This window comes from Anabrus simplex, chromosome 7 (genome assembly GCF_040414725.1).
Source record: "Anabrus simplex isolate iqAnaSimp1 chromosome 7, ASM4041472v1, whole genome shotgun sequence".
NCBI lineage: Eukaryota > Metazoa > Arthropoda > Insecta > Orthoptera > Tettigoniidae > Anabrus > Anabrus simplex.
The window spans coordinates 201,586,523-201,606,261 of NC_090271.1; the positions used below are offsets into that span (position 1 = coordinate 201,586,523).

General features: G+C 38.3%; 1 protein-coding gene across 1 annotated transcript in view; it reads left to right on the top strand.

Annotated features, from left to right (window-relative positions):
- Positions 1–14,300, top strand: part of LOC136877038 (transmembrane protein 231) — a 66,749-nt gene extending 52,449 nt beyond the window's left edge. Inside the window, exon 5 of the mRNA XM_067150840.2 lies at positions 13,422–14,300. Within this exon, the coding sequence (XP_067006941.1) occupies positions 13,422–13,687 (266 nt within the window). The 3' untranslated portion in view covers positions 13,688–14,300. The remainder of the gene's footprint in view (positions 1–13,421) is intronic.
- The last annotated feature ends 5,439 nt before the right edge of the window (positions 14,301–19,739 follow it).

Genomic DNA, 19,739 nt, shown 5'->3' on the forward strand with positions numbered 1-19,739 from the left:
TCTACAGTTTGTGTACCCAGTCTCTTTTTTTTTTCATGGTTGCCCAAACCTTTTCCCTGGAAACACTATCGTATGCCTTTGTTAGATTATGAATGTCGTGACCAGACCATTTCTTTATTCCCAACTCCTTTCCATTAATTGCCTCATGTTGAATATTGGGTCCACTGTAGGTCCTCCACTTCTAAAGCCATACTGTTCGAATCTCCTATCTTTCTTCTCATTCTCTTCTCTAATATCCTTTCTTCTGTAGTTATCACTAAGGTTTGGAAGTTTATGACCTAAAGAAGTACAAGATATACAAGCAAACATGTCCTAGAATCTAGCTAAATATGACCTAAAAAACATTGAAATATGACATGAGTTTTAGGGATAGGTAGCAAGTATTTGAGTATTACTTACAGTAAACGTCTTAAGTATCAAAACATGATCAGTGACAATACATCAGACAGGTTTAGGGCCAGTTCAACCATCTGCTGGTAAACTGGCTGGCAGCTACGCAGTAGGTAAACTACCCGGGGGTGTAAATCAGCTGGTACTTTTGCTTGCGTGCAACCACTCCGCGCAAGGGCTAGGTAGCTACCCGGAGCTAGACACCGATATACGGGGTTAGCTAGACTGATTTTCAGCGACTTCTCACTTTCTAGTGAGGTGCTATCTATCGTAAGATGTACAAAGCTATTTCGATTGTCTTATTTTCCTTTGCTTGCATCTGCTGATTACCACCAAAAAGCCTAATAAGGGGAGTCTTAAGAGTTATGGACAACAATTTATGTCAAGCTTTCGTGATTTTAATCTATGAGCTTCAAAATCAATACCTAAGTGGGATTAAAATCTCAAAATTAAATTTTCTCATGCCAGTTATAACTGTCATGTAAGGCAGCGTTTTGGCAAGTATTCTTGTAGTAGATTGGTCAAGTCGCTCGTTCCATAATAGAAGGTATGCAGGTTCTCTTTGTCTTTCTGATTCACATTAAAAAATTTATTTTCGTCCCGTGCCGTTGTTCTTAATCTCTTTTCCGTGCTGCCAGATATGTACATATACACACACACATCTTATGGACTTATTGCCTTTGAGCATTCTATCTGCAGGCTTCTGTGAATTGATTAAGTACAGTATCTCCACGATCCTCTATTTGCAACTAGCCCTGTGACTTTGTTTAATTCCACATGCTTCCACTAACTGGTGTCTGAAAACTGAAAAATAAAGCCCATTTGAGATGATTTCCAAATAGGTTTTGATTTTATATCGTTATAGAGTTTCTTTGTGAAAGCTTGCCGTATAAAATGTAACTCCGACGCTGTCGATGCGAGAGGCCGGTGTGACCGTTGCAACTCGAGGGAAGCATTAATGTTCAAAATCCTGCAATACAGTATCGATTACTGTTACACTATCATGCTTTTATCAATAAACTGAGCTAATTTAAGCTGTATGTCACCAGAAATACAGCTAATAATGTTCAGCTCTCAAAATTTGCCCGGCAAGTAAAGTCTTACAAGTAACTATTCTCAGTTTGGTTCCGTATTGAAGTTAACGTATATCTCAAATATTATAATAATATAAGATATATCTCAAATATTATAATAATATTTGAGATATATGTAAAGTCTTATCGGGCCCTCGAAGTGGCCGATAAATTACACGCCGGGTAACTACGATTTATTCTGCCGATAGCGCTACCTGGGAGTGGTTGAATGGAAATAGCCTTTTACGCGGAGGGCAAGTTATGCATTACTTTACCCGTAGGTAGTAGAACTGTCCCTTAATCATACAAACTGACAGAGAACGACAGTACATTAAAACGTTTAGTATTCATTATCATGGCCTTGAGGTGCAATCCTCGCTCGGTTTTCCAAAAAAAAAAAAGTATTAGGATGCTTTATGGTATCTGTCAGCATATGTTAGAAGACCCTGCCTAACAGGAATTTTATTGAGTTCATTATTGTACGTACTTCGTAATCTTTTTCTCTGCCAACATTGCACATCATGACCATGTGCATTCTCAGGCTGTCAAAAAGAAATCTTCTTCGAAGGTCGCTCAGTATGTATATAACTTTTTTGACTGGACGAGTTGGCCATGCGGTTAGGGGCGCGCGGCTGTGAGCTTGCATCCAGGAGATAGTGGGTTCGAACCCCACTGTCTGCAGCCCCAAAGATGGCTTTCCATGGTTTCCCATTTTCACACTAGGCTGTACCTTAACTACAGTAAGGCTACGGGTGCTTCCTTCCCACTTCTAGCCCTTTCCTATCCCTTCGTCGCCATAAGGCCTATCTGTGTTGGTGTGCCGTAAAACCAATTGTAAAAAAAAAAAAAATTTTACTGGGCAGAAGCTCCTCTCTACGTCACATGACATCATAGGAGCGTATTTAAACACAGTCAGTTTACTGCTACTTAGTTGCAAGTTGTCTTCGGCTAAATCAGATCCACAACCCTCTAAAGTGCCACTAATTCTGCACATAGTTGCGTATCCCTCATTTGCACTCAGTACCTTACTGAGTTTGTTCTTCACCGTAACTGACACTCTACCTCTTGCTTGTTCTACTTCGGATACCATGTTCTTTACTATTCCCAAACTCTCATATAATTCTAAACCAACCGTTTCTAGGCAAGAGATAGTTTTCAACAGATCTCTATAATTTGATGTAATATATACTAATTTTCCCAATAAATCATTGGGAAACAGTTCATGTACAATTTTTGTTGACGATGCCTCCTACTATCAGAAGCAGAAACGATTTCTCATAGAGTTTTGTAGTGTTCACAGTAGTACTCCATTGTGTTACGCTATGTTTGGTGAGCACTGGTGGAGGAGTGAAGAGGAAGGAAAGGTGCATGATTTTTGAATTTTACCAACCCTAGTAGAGCCTTCACAAATATTTTCTTAACATTTGATATTAACTGGTCAACATCGAGAAAATTCTGCTGTATTTCTTCTGAAACCCATGGGCAAGACACATAAAATGGACCATTTTTGGGTAGAGTACCTTGGTGAAGCATCAGTTACTAACAACAAGATTAATTCTCACTTAACTTCACCATCCCACAAAAGCTTCATGTCATTCTCAAAAAGTACTGCAATTATGGAATGGTTAGCTGCATCTAGAACCTCTGTATGAAGTAAATAAACATCGCCTAGACGATCCACAAGAAGTGTACCAATTGTAACATTTGCAACATACCTCCGACAAACACCTGTAGTTTCATCAATCGGATACCCAGACGCTAGTGTCGCCTGTACATACTAATTCTAATTTTTCGAAGTGCGTGTTCATAACAGGAGGGCAAAGAACTTTTTCACAATGTTGACTTGTCCAGAATCGACTGTGTTGTGTACTTACTTAATTGGAAGTGCTTGTTATGTATTCACTTTAGTAAGCAGAATATTGGTAGATACCAACATTTCACACAAGTCTTTTGAGAAGTCGAAAAGTTTGGCAAACAAAGATTTTGCTGTATCTAACCTGCTCTGTTCAGAAGACTTTTGATTTGTGCAGCTTTTATGCTTAGCTGTTGCACATCAAATTGCTTTACTGCTGCTACCTTAACTTTACATGCTTTACAAAAAAGAATTGTTCCATTAGTACTGAAGATCTTCTCACGAAACATTCACATAATTTCTTAATTTTACACTTTTACTGCACTTCACTTTCTGCATGATGGGGTTCACTGCAGTACTACAAGTGTGAACAATCTGTTGAAATTTGTTGGTAGTGAAAGGGGAAGGGAGCTGTAACTGGTGAAGTGGGTGAGAGATAACATGGAATTTCCTTGTTTGCTAATTGCATTTGAGCTAAATATATGTGCTAGAGTGACATCTTATTCAAAGGTGGAAACACACCATCGTTGCATTCTGTGAACTCACGCGTATTGTGTCGCAATCTGTATCATCTGTGTCATCTGATGGCCGGGCAGGCATCAGTTTTTGAAAATGAGACAAAATCTCTCATAGTGCATTGGCGGTGCCGGTGGCTCCAAGTAGCCTACGCAGTGGCCTCCATGGTATGCATTAGCCTTGCATCTTGGCAAGTGTGCTATTTACCGACTGATGAGCCCAATTTAGCACACTGGGGCGAGACGCTGGCAACCAGAAATGACTTAGCTGGAAAATTTATAATGTCCAATAACGGACCAACTATATTGGTATTATAAATTTACTCGTTCAGGGCAAATATTTCAGGTTCCCTATGGGAATCGGCATCTATATCATCTGATGGCAGGGGAGGCATCAATTTTTGAAAATGAGACAAAGTCTCTCATAGTGCATTGGCACTGCTGGTGGCTCAAACTAGCCTACGCAGTGGCCTCCACGGTGTGCACCAACCATGTGTGTTGGTAGGTGTGCTATTTACCAACTGATGAGCTCAATTTAGCACACTGGGGCAAAACGCTGGCAACCAGGAATGACTTAGCTGGAAAATTTATAATGTCCAATAACGGACCAACTATATTGGTATGAGTGATCCACTCGAACACGAGACCGAACACCTTCCTCATTTTCATTTTACGGACTGCTAATTCCACCTCTGACATGGTTATATTTTCTACTGCTGAGTCATCACACCGTATTACTATCGTCTATGCACAATTTCTCACATTCAGCAGTTTATCTAAATACTCCTTCCATCTTCTCTTTATTTCTTTTGGATGTACTATAAACTCTCCACCTTCCTCTTTCATGAGTTTTGTATAAACTCCTTCTTTCCTATTACTTCGTATAATTCCATTCAGCATTCTTTTACTGCCATCTCCATGTTTGTCCATCTTTTGCGTAAATTCTTCCCAACTTTCCTGCTTTTGTTGTCTTAACCAATTTCTTACATTCCTTTTATTATCAGATACTTCCTTTTGCTTTCTTTTTTTAAATCTTTTTATTCTTGCCATGCTTCTTCTTTTCTTTCACTGCTTCTCTCACCTCATTCCACTACAGTGTCTCCTTTTCGTTCACTCTCGTTGATATTCTACCAAAGGCACTCTCTGCCCTACTTAAAAATGCCTTTTTGAAATTTGACCATTCATCTTCCACATTTCATACTTAAATAACTGGAATTTGTTGTTTCAGTCTCTCCAGAAATTCTTCCTGTACATTTTTTCTTTTATTTTCCTATATTAAATCTCCTTTAATTTTCCTATTTTCTGCACTCTCGTTTTTGCTATCACCACTCTATGATATTTATTGAATGCGAGTTGGCCGTGCGGTTAGGAGCGTGCAGCTGTGAGCTTGCATCCAGAAGATAGTGGGTTCGAGCTCCACTGCCAGCAGCCCTGAAGATGGATTTCCGTGGTTTCCCATTTTCACACCAGGCATATGCTGGGGCTGTACCTTAATTAAGGCCATGGCCCCTTCCTTTTCCACTCCTAAGCCTTTCCTATCCAATCGTCGCTGTAAGACCTGTGTCGATGCAACGTAAAACAAATTGTAGTAGTACTCCTGGTAAAGCTGTTACATTTATCAACTGTCTGTGATTTGTTCTTTCCTAGAGTTGCCATAAGGTTCAGGATGAAATTCAGGACATCAACATCGACATGTTCCAAACTTAGGCGCCGACTCCATGGGAGCACTTGCTCCCATGCATATAGTGGTACAGGGACACAATCGTATTTTTTCTCCTGTAAAAATTATTTGATATATTCATCCTTGCCCCCGTGCTCAAGACCAAAAGTTGGCGCCTATAATTCCATGTAAACTGTCCCATCCATTATCAAAAGACACTCTTGTTATATGATGTTAATGTTAAAAATCAAATAGAGAAAGAATAAGAAATCATACTTTAAGTAAAATACCTACTGTACTTTACAAATGACTCCAAAATTATATACGGTAATATTCAATGTAATTTGCATAGATTTTTAAGTAACAGATGAGAAATTCCCTTTCAAAAGCATTTGAGCAAAATTTTAAATGATTTGCTCTGATTTTTAAAATTCAGAACATTTAGGGATTTTTTAAAATTCAGTCAGGACGTCGGGACACATGCTTAAATTTAGGACAATCCCGCTTTTTCAGGACGTATGGCAACCTTATCCTTTCCACCAGAAAGTAATCAATTACTGATTTTATTCCTCTGTCACCCCAGCCATACCTTGTAATTTTTATGCTGTTTTTCTTCTAAAACCATGTGTTACCAACAATCAATCCATTCTTCTTACAAAATTCAACTAATTTCTCTCCTTCATTCCTTTTCCCATATCCACATGGTCAGATTACTTCTTTCTTTCTTTGTCCTTTGTTTCCCACCTGTGCATTTAAGTCTCCCATGATAATTACTTCTGCATCAGTTATCTCCTTTTTTAGCTTCTCCAAGAATTCCTCAATATCCTCCTCTTTGTTCCCTGTCTGTGGTGCATACACTTCATTCCTCATTCTCAGTCTAATTTTCATTATCCTGTCGCTGATGTACTCTACCATATCCACATACTCCTCCAGCTGTTTTTAAATTATCAGGCCCACTGTATTTCTTGCCCTTTGGCCATCACTCCAGTATAGTGTATATCTTTTCCTCTTCTTTCCTTTCCGCTTCCATTTAACTTCACTCGAGCCTATTATTTATATACCCTCTTTCTCTATAAAATCCACCACTTCTTTTGCATTTCCTGTCAGGGTCATAAGGTTGATTATACCCACCTTCATGATGTTGGCTATTGGTTGCCCATTTATCACAGTTCCCCCAGCACTCAAGGAACTGAGCGTTACTTGCAGGGTATGCCCTAACCTTTTTTGAGGCAAGTACCATATTCATATTTAGGCTATTATTACGGTGGGGTTGCCACTCCCAAAGGCATTTTATACCTACTGGCAGGTGTAACTTTAGGCTGCTTCTCAGGAGCACAAATGCCTTTTGCAACCGCTTCACTGAAGTACGGACATTGCTGACAGGAGAAAGTTTTCCGTTTTATCTGACATTGGGACTGGGGTCCTCTTCCACTATCTAATTTATGTGTCACTTCCTATACAAAGGTTTCACCTAGCCTTCAAAAGGAAGTATTCCTCCGCCCATAGCCATTGGTCCCTCCGTTTGTGTGTCAAGTTTGGCAATGGCTGCTTGACCCTCGGCCAGACAGTCGCTGTCACATGCTAGCAGGATGATCCTGACCTGACATATCGGTTTCTTGGCATATGCTGCCTAAAATGTTAATAATAGACCCCAGGTATACATGGAAAAGTTGTTGAGCATTAAAAACTGTAAAAAAAAGTGATGGTATATACCTACAGAGGTGCCAACTATTACGGATTGTCCGTAATTATTATGGATTTTGCCTCATGATTAGGGCATTATGGTCAAACGGAAAATTACTATGGAGAGATACATTATCACGTAAAACAAAATGTCTATGGAAAAAATCCCCAGTTCTAGCCCTTCAGGCAAGCAACCCAGTGTTAAAAACATCCCAGGGATATGAGCTATGAATTTTAGGTAAATAAAATATAATTGTATGAAAATATATTTTTTATTTATTCCTAAAAATCATCGTTATCCGGTTGACTAGATTAGTAGCTTGACTTTTTCTACCACTACGAGTGCTAATGCGAGTCAATGCAGAGTTTCACTTAAGCCCTTAGGTGTGGACATTATAAAAAAAAAATGCCTGAGGGTATTGAACCAAGGAACACATTACAGCAAAAATTATGTAAATAAGTTAATTTAGCTGGGATTTGAATGAAAAAGTGTAAAGAAACAAGTGAATAACATTATCTATTATTTCCGTGGTGTTGGATGTGTTGGTCAAGGACAAGCTACCCTCCTCTGGACTTTCACCACATGCTCGTTTAACAGATGATCCTTATGTTTTGGAGTAAACTGGCCCACTTAATTATTATTACTACCCGTGAGCGTTGTGAAATTCATTGTGAGTGAAGGGGCTCTATTCTGCTCTTCTCTACTGTAAAACTGTAAGTTTTTTATTTATTTATTTACTCAAGAAGGGGCACCTGAGCCGAGGCTCTTATGGTGCAATACAAGATTAAATATTGGCAGAGTTACAAAATATTGACAATACAATAATAGCTTATTTCTAAATACATTACAGTCTCACAAATATAAATACAATATATAATACCACTGTACATTACTTGGTTGAAAGATTTACTGCTCATTTTCTTTTGTCCATTGATTATTTATTTTTTGTTTAAATTTTGAAATTGTTGTTGCCTGTTGTATATGTTTTGGAAGAGCATTGTACACCTTCGCAGAGTAGTGCCATAAGGAGTTACAACCATACTTACTAGTTTTTACAAATTCGGTATGGTCTCTCTTTGCTCCTCGAGTGTTATATGAGTGTATGTCAGAATTTATAATACAGATAGTGTTTGTATGAACCAATTTATGCTTAATTTTATATACCATCATAGCTGAAGCTCTATCACGTAACATGTGGAGTGGTAGAAGTCTGCATTTCTTAAACAAATAATCTGTAGGTGTTAAGGGTGGTAAATTAAAAAGTATTTTTAATGCTCTTTTTTGTAAAATGGCAACTTTCTCAAAGAGTTCCTTATTGCAACATCCCCAAACATGAATCATATAAGAAAGGTGACTTTCAATGAGAGCCTGATAAATAGATTTTAAAAACTTATGGTTGAATTTATATCTTATTCTGTGAAGCACTCCAATTGCTGGAGTTATTTTTTTGCATATAGTTTTAACTTGCTCGTTCCAGTCAAGCATTTCATCTATTTTTAAACCTAGAAATTTAGTAAATTGGACTCTTGGTAAAGGATGATCGAAGAATGTTAATGTAATATCAAGAGGAGTTGCACATGCGGGCTTGTGAAAAATCATGTAGTTGGCCTTGCTAAGATTAATGGATAGTCTATTGTTTGAAAGCCAAGTTTGTAGTAATCTAATGTCATACTGCATTTTTACCTCAAGTTCTTTAGCAGAGGTACCAACATAGAAAATATTTGTATCATCTGCAAAAGGAGATAATTGTCCTTGTAATTTTAGGGAGCCTATATCATTCACAAATATTAGAAATACAATTGGACCCAGTACTGATCCCTGAGGAATTCCAATTGAAGACATAAATTTTTAGCATTTTTATATGAGACGAATTGTGATCGATCACTGAGAATCCTTAAACCAGTTCAACGCTACACCTCTTACTCCTGCATCTTCCAGTTTTCTGATCATGATCTCGTGATCAACTGTGTCAAAGGCTTTTCTTAAGTCTAAAAATAACCCAGAAGCTAATTTTCGTGAATCAAGAGCTTCTTGCAGTTTAATGATAATATCCTCAACAGCATTGTATGTGCTGGAATTTGGAATAAAGCCATATTGATATTTATAAAAGTAATTATTCTTAAGAAGGAATTTCAATAATCTTATTTTAACAATTTTTTCTAATATTTTGGCTAAAATGGGCACGATAGAGATTGGTCTGTAGTTGTTTATGTCTAATTTATCTAAGCCTTTATGGATGGGTATAACTTTGGCAATTTTTAACAATGTAGGAACTGTACCTTCAGCTAACGATTTGTTAATAAATGCAGTGATGTATGGAACTATTTCGGTTGATAACTGTTTGAGAATTGTGTTGCTTAAACCATAACAATCGCAACTACTGGTATTTTTTATTTCTTTTATCATACTTGCTACTTCTTCATTGTCAGTTGGGTACAAGAATAAAGAATTTCCTGGATCTGTGTGATAACTATATGGATTACTGGTATTGGTTGTAGGCAAATTAACAGCTATTCTCCGGACCACCTTTTGAGCAGACTAAAGCGGAAGTGACGTCACTGTCTCGTCACACTCGCCGGGGATGCCAAATGAGCCGGCGCGCGATTCAAAGTTGTTCTCCACCAGTATAATACAGCACAGCTCACGGATTGAACCTCGAATGAATTTAAAATAATTAATACATTAACGTATGCGTGTTAGAATCTCATACAGTTTTTTAACGGCTTACATCTTTAAACAATTAATTTACTGAATTACATTTTAAATGTGAAAACCTACAATCTGTTTTCAGTCAATGACCGGGTCAAGGATGGAATAAATGAAGCCCCATCTTGCGGCGAGGATAGGAATTGAGCCAGCTGCCGAAGCCTGTCTCACTCCTCTGGGGCAATGATTAATGACTGACAGATGAAATTAAATGATACTGGAGAGTGATGCTGGAATGAAAAATGACAGGGATAACCGGAGTACCTGGAGAAAAACCTGTTCCGCCTCCGATTTGTCCAGCACAAATCTCGCATGGAGTGACCGGGATTTGAACCACGAAACCCAGCGTTGAGAGGCCGATGCGCTGCCACCTGAGCCACAGAGGCTTTCACAGTTTTAATGTACTAACTACAATTTCACGCTTAAAACATTGCGAACGAATTCTTTTGACATAAACAGTAAGCATTACATTCATTAAATTATTCTATTATTATCAATATATATGCTGTATATATAATATTTTATTATTTATTATTCACTATTATTATCTAAATATATGGCCTGATTCCTGATTGAAATGAGCTGCTACTCACGGGCGATTTATGAATAAGCGAGAGAAGTGAGGATTATGTACTCGTATTGGAATTAACTTGAAACTGACAGATGAAGTTAGCGATCCAGGCGAGAACCTGTCCTACCTCCGCTTTGTCCAGCACAATTTGAATAAATTAATTATTACAAATATATTTTAATAAAAAATATTAATACATATTATTATTATTATTATTATTATTATTATTATTATTATTATTATTATTATTATTATTATTACCATCATGCAGGAGATTTCAGCGTCAGCTTACCTTGTGCCACAGTAATTAATCTGAGTCACTATCGAGTGGCTGCACACCCAAGTCGGAATCAGAGCCGGGGCCAGCACACAAGGTAAACTAATCCCACCGTCAATACTATTCGCTCGGAAATGTTTATAAACAGAAAGAATCATATTTCTCTCGCCGGACGTAAAAAGCTTGCGTTTCTTCTTTAACTGATAACAGTCCGGTGAATTTTTGTTCGGATCCATTGCACAATAATATCCAATAACGAGTAAGAAGAAACCTACAAACGTACAAGAATTATGAATGGGTAGCACACAATACGCACATACACTGTTTTTGTAAAAGCGAAGCACACTGATAAAATTCCCTCACTGCCGTTTTAAACAGACTATGATTGGAACTGCACTCACGTGTTCAGGACATCCACTGAGTGAGTAAGTATGGCAGCTCTGCATTGACTGCACCGTTGCCAAAACTCGCTCTGAGTAGCGCTGCCCCCGTCGCCCGCGCCATCCCCTGGTCTATACACTCACTTCCGCTTTAGTCTCCTCAAAAGGTGGTCCGTAGAATAGATCCTGACCAGTACTAGTAAAATATTTAATGTTGTTGAAATATCACAGGGGTTGGTGATTATATTATTATTAATTTTTAGTTGAATATCTCTATTGTTGCTATTTGTTGTTTGAAGTATCTCGTTAACTAATTCCCATGGATTTTACTAGAAGCTAACCTGTTACTGTAATAAGAACTTTCAGCTTCTCTTTTGAGTTTAGTGACCTTATTACAGAGTATTTTATATTCATCTTTTAGATATTCTGAGACATACTGGCATCCCCTTCCCAACCTATAATGCTGTCTCTTGATTTTCCCATATATTTTATTTTTATAATTTATGAGGTTGAGGAGTTCAGGAGTCATCCATGGACATCCTGAGTTTTTATGCCTTGATTCAGTTATTTTCTTAAAACTTGATATGCTGGCTTCTGCTAAGAGATTAGTTAACTTATTAACAGTAGTTTCACAGTTGTCATTAGCATCAAGTATCAAAGGATTTTTATATGAAAGTCTCCTGGTGCTTTTAATGTCTATTTTTAGGGTGTGTGTTGTGGTGGAATATTTAAAAATACTACTACTATCTCTTACTGGGATGTCAAGATCACAGACCAGTATATTGTGATCACTGAAGTCACTGTAAACATTATACACAATTTTTTTACAGGGTGCATTAATATAAATATGATCCAAAAGTGTAGAACTCTTTTCTGTTACTCTAGTGGGATATATATTATTACATGGCAGTTGGCCATAGCATTCTCCTAGTTTACTCAACTCAATAGATTGCTGATTTTGTGATATTTTATCAATATTAAAATCCCCAATTGTAACACAAAAGTGCCTACTATTCTTGTTCCATAATTCTTCAAGTTCACTTAGAAAGGACTTTCCGAATTTATAATGTGGGTTATAGCAAGCTAAGATAAGTATTTCCCTTTGAAACCCACTGATTTCTATTAATAGTATGTTGTATGGTTTTTCTATACAGTTAATTGACAATAATTCTTTGGCTTGGTGCTCTGATTTAATATAGATAAGAATTCCACCTCCCCTATTGTAATTTCTAGAGCAAAATAACTCATAGTTATTTAGCATAAAATATTTCTCTTTGTATTTACTGTATTAAGTGTACCTGAAAGTAAATCTCCCACTGGAATAGTTTTCAGTTTTGGGAGGGAAAATCAGACAATTCAGGCCTACTGTACATTGGAATCGTTTTGGGTTGAGAAGATGAAAATGTCATAACAGAGGGAAGGATGCTTCAAGAAAACCTACACTGAATAAACCCAGCTGCTGGGTGCTAAGCAAGCTACAAATAATGTTTTATCACAGAACTAACACGTAATGTGCAAATGTTGTGTAATATGGTATGCTTTAGAATAGACTGTTGTCAGAAATGGCAAAGGAAGAGAAGGGAGGTGTAGTCTTTGAGTCAATTTTCTGAGGGAAGAGAGAGAGAGAGAGAGAGAGATTACTGATAAAGCCAATTCAGACTTCGGCACGTCTTTACCTATCTGTGAAAGATAGCCCTCAATAAATATTTTGTTATATTTTGCAGTAAAATATCAACCTTAAAATTATAAGCCGTAATAGAGTAATTCTTATCAGAATCAATTGTTTATTCACATCAATGATCCTGTTCGGATAAAAATATCCTTTGCAGTATATGATTTGTATGCATGATTTAGGAGTTATTGTCAATTTAGAAATGGTTTAAATATCTCTTGAGGAGAAAGGAGCAAGCTAACAGGAAGGCATTGGAGAAATGCTGCACAGACTATGTGCACTTCCTGACACAGAAAGTAAGCATCTCCTGGAAGATGTGGTGTTGGATGTGTTGGTCAAGGACAAGCTACCCTCCTCTGGACTTCCACCACATGCTTGTTTAACGGATGATCCTTATGTTTCGGAGTAAACTGGCCCATTTCATTATCACTTGTCTTGAGTCACTTGAATCCGCAGACCTAATATTGATACAGTATGTGAGGACTATTTTTGAGTAATTTCGTACATTGTCCTTTTGATTTTTTAAAGTTGTCTCTATGTTGAGATGAATATTGTGTAAGGTAAAACATTATTACCATTGATTGTTGAATTGTATAAATTTTTTTAGCCTTTATGGGAAATTATGAATGCTTTATTTTCAGTTTCTACTCGTTTGGGTAATGTATATCCTGTGTGGACTTCCGGTCGTGCTGCTGATGTGCCATTCATCATTTCTGCCACCATTCACTATCCAGAGGAAACTATCACCTATATACCTGGATTCTGGCAGGTTATGAAGTGGGCATGGATTCAATATTTATCCATTTTGATTATTTTTATTCATGTATTCCGTTCTATCAAAACATATGTATTCAGTAATCAGCTTGTGTCTAGTGTTAAGGAAGTTCCATGGAAGAAAGTAATGTAGTTGACAGTAGTTCAAAGCTGTGTAAATGTTTCAGTTACTGTGGAAAGCATGGACAGGTGGGAAGTAGCAACATCTCCCAAAGCTGTCCACTTCTTGTATCATAGAGATACAATGTGAGGCACTTTCCTCGTGTAGAAGTGATATTGAGGGGATGGTTACCTAGTTGTACTTTCCCTTAAAGTAATCACCTTCACCTCAATGCCACCAAAGTAATTATATTTTTATTGATAAGAATGTAATTTTTAAGGCTCTTATTGTAAAACTACTGCTTCGTAAAGAAATTCCAAATTACTATTTAGGTCGCCCAATTCCCATCTTTTCTCCGTGAAAGCATTATTATAGAATGCTGCATATTTCCACAGTTTGATGCTGTTTATTTTTAGCAGCTAAGTTAATTGCTTACATGATTATATCATGATACCAACTGTACTTCTATCGACAAGGATCAGGTCGTCTACCTATTCAACACTGTATACAATATGTTAATAGGGCAGGGGCTGATGACCTAGATGTTAGGCCCCTTAAAACAACAAGTATCATCATCATCATCATGTTAATACGGTATTATTTACTACATGATGATATAGATGTTGATTATAATTTATAAATTTACTCATTCAGGACAAACATTTCAGATTCCCTATGGGAATCAACATCTATATCATCCGATGGCCAAGCAGGCATCAATTTTTGATAATGAGACAAAGTCTCTTAGTGCATTGGCACTGCCGGTGGCTCCAGTTAGCCTACGTAGTGACCTCCACGGTATGCACTAGCCAGCGTATTGGTAGGTGTGCTAGGTACCAACTGATGAGCCCACTCTAGCACACGAGGGCGAAACGCTGGCAACCAAGAATGAGTTAGCTGGAAAATTTATAATGTCCAATAACGGACCATTTATGTTGGTATTATTTACTACATATCGGGTCATATTATATACAGTATTGAATAGGTGGACCTTCTCATCCTTGTTGATAGTGATAAATCATCAATACAGACCAAAATTAAATTCATTTCATATGATTTAATAACTAACTGCACTACTCTATTGGTCTCAATTGACCTGGCTCTTAGTGACACCCCATTGGTCCATATCATCAGGGGGTGCATAGTAATGAGCCTGCCTTTGACACAAAAACTCACCATTAGAGTGAAGGGCGTAATCAACAATTCATGGAAAGATGGACATTCTAAAAGGTACTTGGATAATGATAACAACAGTGTATACATAACCTTTGAAGCATATTATTGGACAGAATACTGGTAGAATGATGATTAGTTTTGATAAGCTGACTGAAAGTTTGTGTGTGCATGTTTTTTGACAATCACATTAGGTTTTCAAAGATATGTGTATCTGTTTTTAAGAATTTTTGAAACTCTTATGTATATATTATTTAGAAATATTCTAAACAATAATCCGTTCATGTGAAATGGTGCTCTGTTACTACGAATGATTGCCTACAGATCCGTCCATTTATATTAAATGTAATTAAAAATTAAGTGGTAAAAAGGAGATTAAAAAAAAAAAACATTACTCATATACTGAAGAAGCTATTTGATAATTATTTTGTAATAAATTTGGCTGAAGGATAATATTCGTCCGTTTGCAAAGATGTAGAATTATGGTCCTCTAGGATGGAAAGAAACACATATGGCAAGCAATTATTTCTCATGTGCATTTGTTTACCGACTAATTTCAGATTTTAGTGTGTGAAATAATCCTGTCCTGTTCACTGAGTATTCAGTGCAGTTTAACTCCATTTGCTCATCATACCTGGTGCCTTTCACCTCTAAAATTGTCTCTAGCTTTTTCTTCAGTAGTGTACAAATTGTTTGCATTATTGCTTGCTCATTCAGTATGGTCTTTGTTATAAAAATCCATTGAGTTTGAGTCCCAACTATGCATTTAATATGTTGATGAAATTTATTCTGTTATAACTCTAATGGGAGTAAAGTTCTTCATTTTTCTGATTTCCTAATCTGTTCAGGGCTAACTCTTTAAGGATTTACATTCTTCAGTGCATATAGCAGAGGAACCTTATTTATCAGGATCAATGGGGACTGTACATGATCTGGATGACCAAATAATAATAATAATAATAATAATAATAATAATAATAATAATAATAATAATAATAATAATAATAATAATAATAATAATAAATAATAATAATTAATTTTTTTATGGGGGACTGTGGAAAATGTTCAAAAGGCACTTGTGGAAGAGTGCGCACTCCACAAGTGTGTGGGATTCTTACCCACTAAAAACCACACACCCCTTTTCCCACGATGTGTATCATTACCCCAGAACTGCTCTCGCATTACTTCAAGGTGATGTGCTTACTTAGTCTTTCAGAGTGCTTCTTTCTTCATTTCTCCTTTACGGGCGTTGTTACACTTCCAAATTCCTCTTCTTCTAACGAAGGACATCCTCCACATACACTGCTACCCGATCCCAGAATTCCTGGTTTTGTAGCATCACAGAAATAACTGTATCTGGTGTCAGTTCTCCCAATTCAGTTTCCACACATCTTCTCTTTATCATCCAATGGCCGTACACAAAGAAGGTGTGAAGTACATCATCGATGTCGTCACAGTGTAATGCATGATGCATCACTCACTCCGCCCACTCTGTGCAGGAATTTCTGGAAATATCCATGTCCTGTTAGAAGCTGTGTGAGATAATAGTTAACTTCACCATAAACCCTTTGAACCCAGATATCCAAGCATGGTATCAGTCGCTTGGTCCATTTACCCTGAGGGTCGCTTTCCCATCTGAGTTGCCATCGCCTCATCCGTTGACTGAAGGCATGCTTCTTTCTTTGCACATTTCTTTCCCAGCTCTCCTTGAGTATGCCAGATTTCTTGTTGCTCCAATGCAAGTATATCTGTTGGGGCTATTTCTGCCACCGTGAGGATTGCAGGTTTAGAAACCGTGCAATATTCACATGCAATATGTAAGAGAAGGCGTCGTTTACTGGATTTCAGACCTTTAATATTTCCCATCACCGAGCTCGATAGCTGCAGTCGCTTAAGTGTGATCGGTATCCAGTATTTGGAAGATAGTTGGTTCGAACCCCACTGTCGGCAGCCCTGAAGATGATTTTCTGTGGTTTCCCATTTTCACACTAGGCAAATGCTGGGGCTGTACCTTAATTAAGGCTACGGTCGCTTCCTTCCCACTTCTAGCCCTTTCCTGTCCCATCGTTGCCATAAGACCTATCTGTGTCGGTGCGACGTAAAGCAACTAGCAAAAAAAAAAATTATTTCCCATCAGTCTGCTAAGTGCAGTCATGTATTTTACTGCCTTATCTGTCGCTCTCTGGTTATGATTCCAAAATGTGAGCTTGGAATAAAGTGTCACTCCTAGATATTTTGTGCTCATAGACATTTCAATCACCAACTCTCCAAGAGTAATTGGCACAAGAGTCTCGATCCTTTTCCTCATCAGAAGAACTATCTCCATTTTGTGTCCTGCTAGTGTTAGCCTGCGACTCATCATCCATTCTTTTATACACCACACATCACCTGGTTCAGTTTGATTTGAGCCATCTCAACATTACGAGCCTCTATCAAGGCGGCCACATCATCAGCGTAGCCCACAAGCTTCGTATCGTCTGGCATCTCCAAATGTAACAAGCCATCATACATGATGTTCCAAAGATCTGGGCCAAGGATTGATCCCTGCACTGCATCAGCTGTCAGTCTTTTTGTCTTTCTTCTGTATCATACAGCAGAGTGCGATCCTTGAAGTAGTCTCTCATTATACACGTAAGATACTATGATAGCTTGAAGGTTTCTTCAAGAGTGTCCAACATGTCGCTCCTCTTTGCCAAGTTGAAAGCATTCTTCACATCCAGGGTCACAAGAAGTATCAATTTACGGGAATGATGATTGCCCGTTTGTGCTCTTTGTGCTGTATTCACCACCTCCCACACTGCATCCATCGTCGAGTGCCCTCTCCAAAATCCATGCTGGCGAACAGATAAATCCTCTGCTAGCTGAACTGCTGAGAGAATTCTGGGATGCAGAAGTTTCTCCAGGTCTTTTCCAGCTGTGTCCAATAAAGGTCTATAACCACCAGGTTTTTCTTTGCTGATCAAGACCAATCGGACCCTTTTCCATCGGGGACTAAATACACCTGCTTGCAGGCAGTAATCGTACATATTCAGCAACAGTTCTGGACAAAGTTCTTATATTATTTTAGCACTTCTGCTGATATACCATCTGGTCCTGGAGTCGTCTTGTTTCTAAGAGAGCTAATAGCTCTATTCAGCTCTTCTATTGTGAAGGGGGGTATATCATCCAGTTCTTTTTCACCGTCACTGTCAATCCTCTCTGGATGCTCGGGGAATAGTGTATCCACAATTTCTTTAATGGTTTGGTGATCCATACTCGGGGTTGAAAATGTCGCGAGTTTCTTCATTACAATCTTGTAACCTAGTCCCCGTGGATCATCTTCTACTTCCTTAGCCAATGTGCCTCTCATCCTCTGAGTCCTGTGTTGAAGTCGCAGACAATTCCTTTTCAGTTCAGCAATCTCTTCGGTCCACCAGTACGCTGGGCGCTTGCTAGTTCAACACATACACCAGCTGCTTCTTTCCCTCTACAGCCAAAACATTTTTCTGTTATGTTCTCCATTCCATTCTGTATTACAGCAAGAAACTTTTCCTTATCGATACCGGCTATGTTCCACCGTGCTGGCCTATGTAAGATGTTTCTTACTCGAGGAGCTTCCTGGAGCAGTCGAAAGATGATATATTGGTGTTCACTTCCTGTATAGTTCTCACTCACTTGCCATTCAGTAATCTTAGGCGCAATATCCTCTGATGAAAAGATTACATCCGGTATTGTTCCCTGACATCCTGGCCGTCAAAATGTTGGCACCTTTCCAATGTTGTTGACAGCCAAACCCGTTCTGGCTGCCATCTCCATTATACGTCGTCCTCTGGAGTCTGTTTTTGACATGCCCCATTCCAACGCTTGAGCATTAAAATCACCAGCGACCGCTAGTCTGTTTTCCATTTCGCGTAATGCATCCTCAAGGCCATCAAGTTTCATCTGAAAGTTGAGAACAGATTCATTTGGCGTAAAATAACAGCTTACAATAGTCATTTCCCCATCTGTACCCAAACAAAACCATCTTCAGATCCATGCTCTATTACTGAAAATTTTTCTAGGTCTGATATCCAAATTGTAGCTGTTCCAAGATTATCCACAAACCACCCTCCCTTGATATGGTTCACTAATAATAACGATGTCTGCTTCCATCTCATAAATCAGCTGTGTCATAAGGTCGTTAGCTGTTTGACTCCTGTGCATGTTTGCTTGAAGGATTCACGTCATTTGCTGTGATTTTTGGCCTTTTCAAGAGCTTCACGGAATATTGTGCATGCACCCGATCCAGGAACATGATTTCGTTTAGTTTCATTGACACCCTTGTCTGTACAAAGCATGTATCATTCTTTTTGCAGTCTACTGCCTTATGCCCAACTTCTCCACAAATAAAAGAGAGCTTATTTCTGTCAGGGTCTGTGCAGTTTTTTGCAGGTGTCCATATGATGGGCATCGAAAGCAGCGAGGTAACGTGGTTCTAGTACGTACTCTGCAGTATAGCCATTCTATCCTAATTCTTCCTGCTTCCAGTAGTTTCTGAGCATCTTGATCTTTAGTTTCGAAGATGGCAAGTTTCTGTCCCCAGCTGTTTGGTTTTGTGACCGATATTTTCAGCTCTCCATGAGGATTACTGGAATCTTGTCTTACAGCTTCCTTCACATCTGCAGCGGTAGTGACACCATCAGTGTCTCGAATCTCCAGTGTAGTTCAGGGGGATTAAAGCCTTTACATCGCCATCTTGTCCGAGGCATCTCTCAGAGATAGTATGTACTGAATATCTCCCTGTTTCAATCTGTGTTGTTTTATTCCACTCAAAGAAAAACAGCCCCAGGTCTTGTTTTGCGGATAGATTGGATGCCTGCTCCACTGTCTTCCGGCTTCACCCTGTTCCTGATATCCATCAAAACATCTGTGAAAGTCTTACTGTTCATTGGTT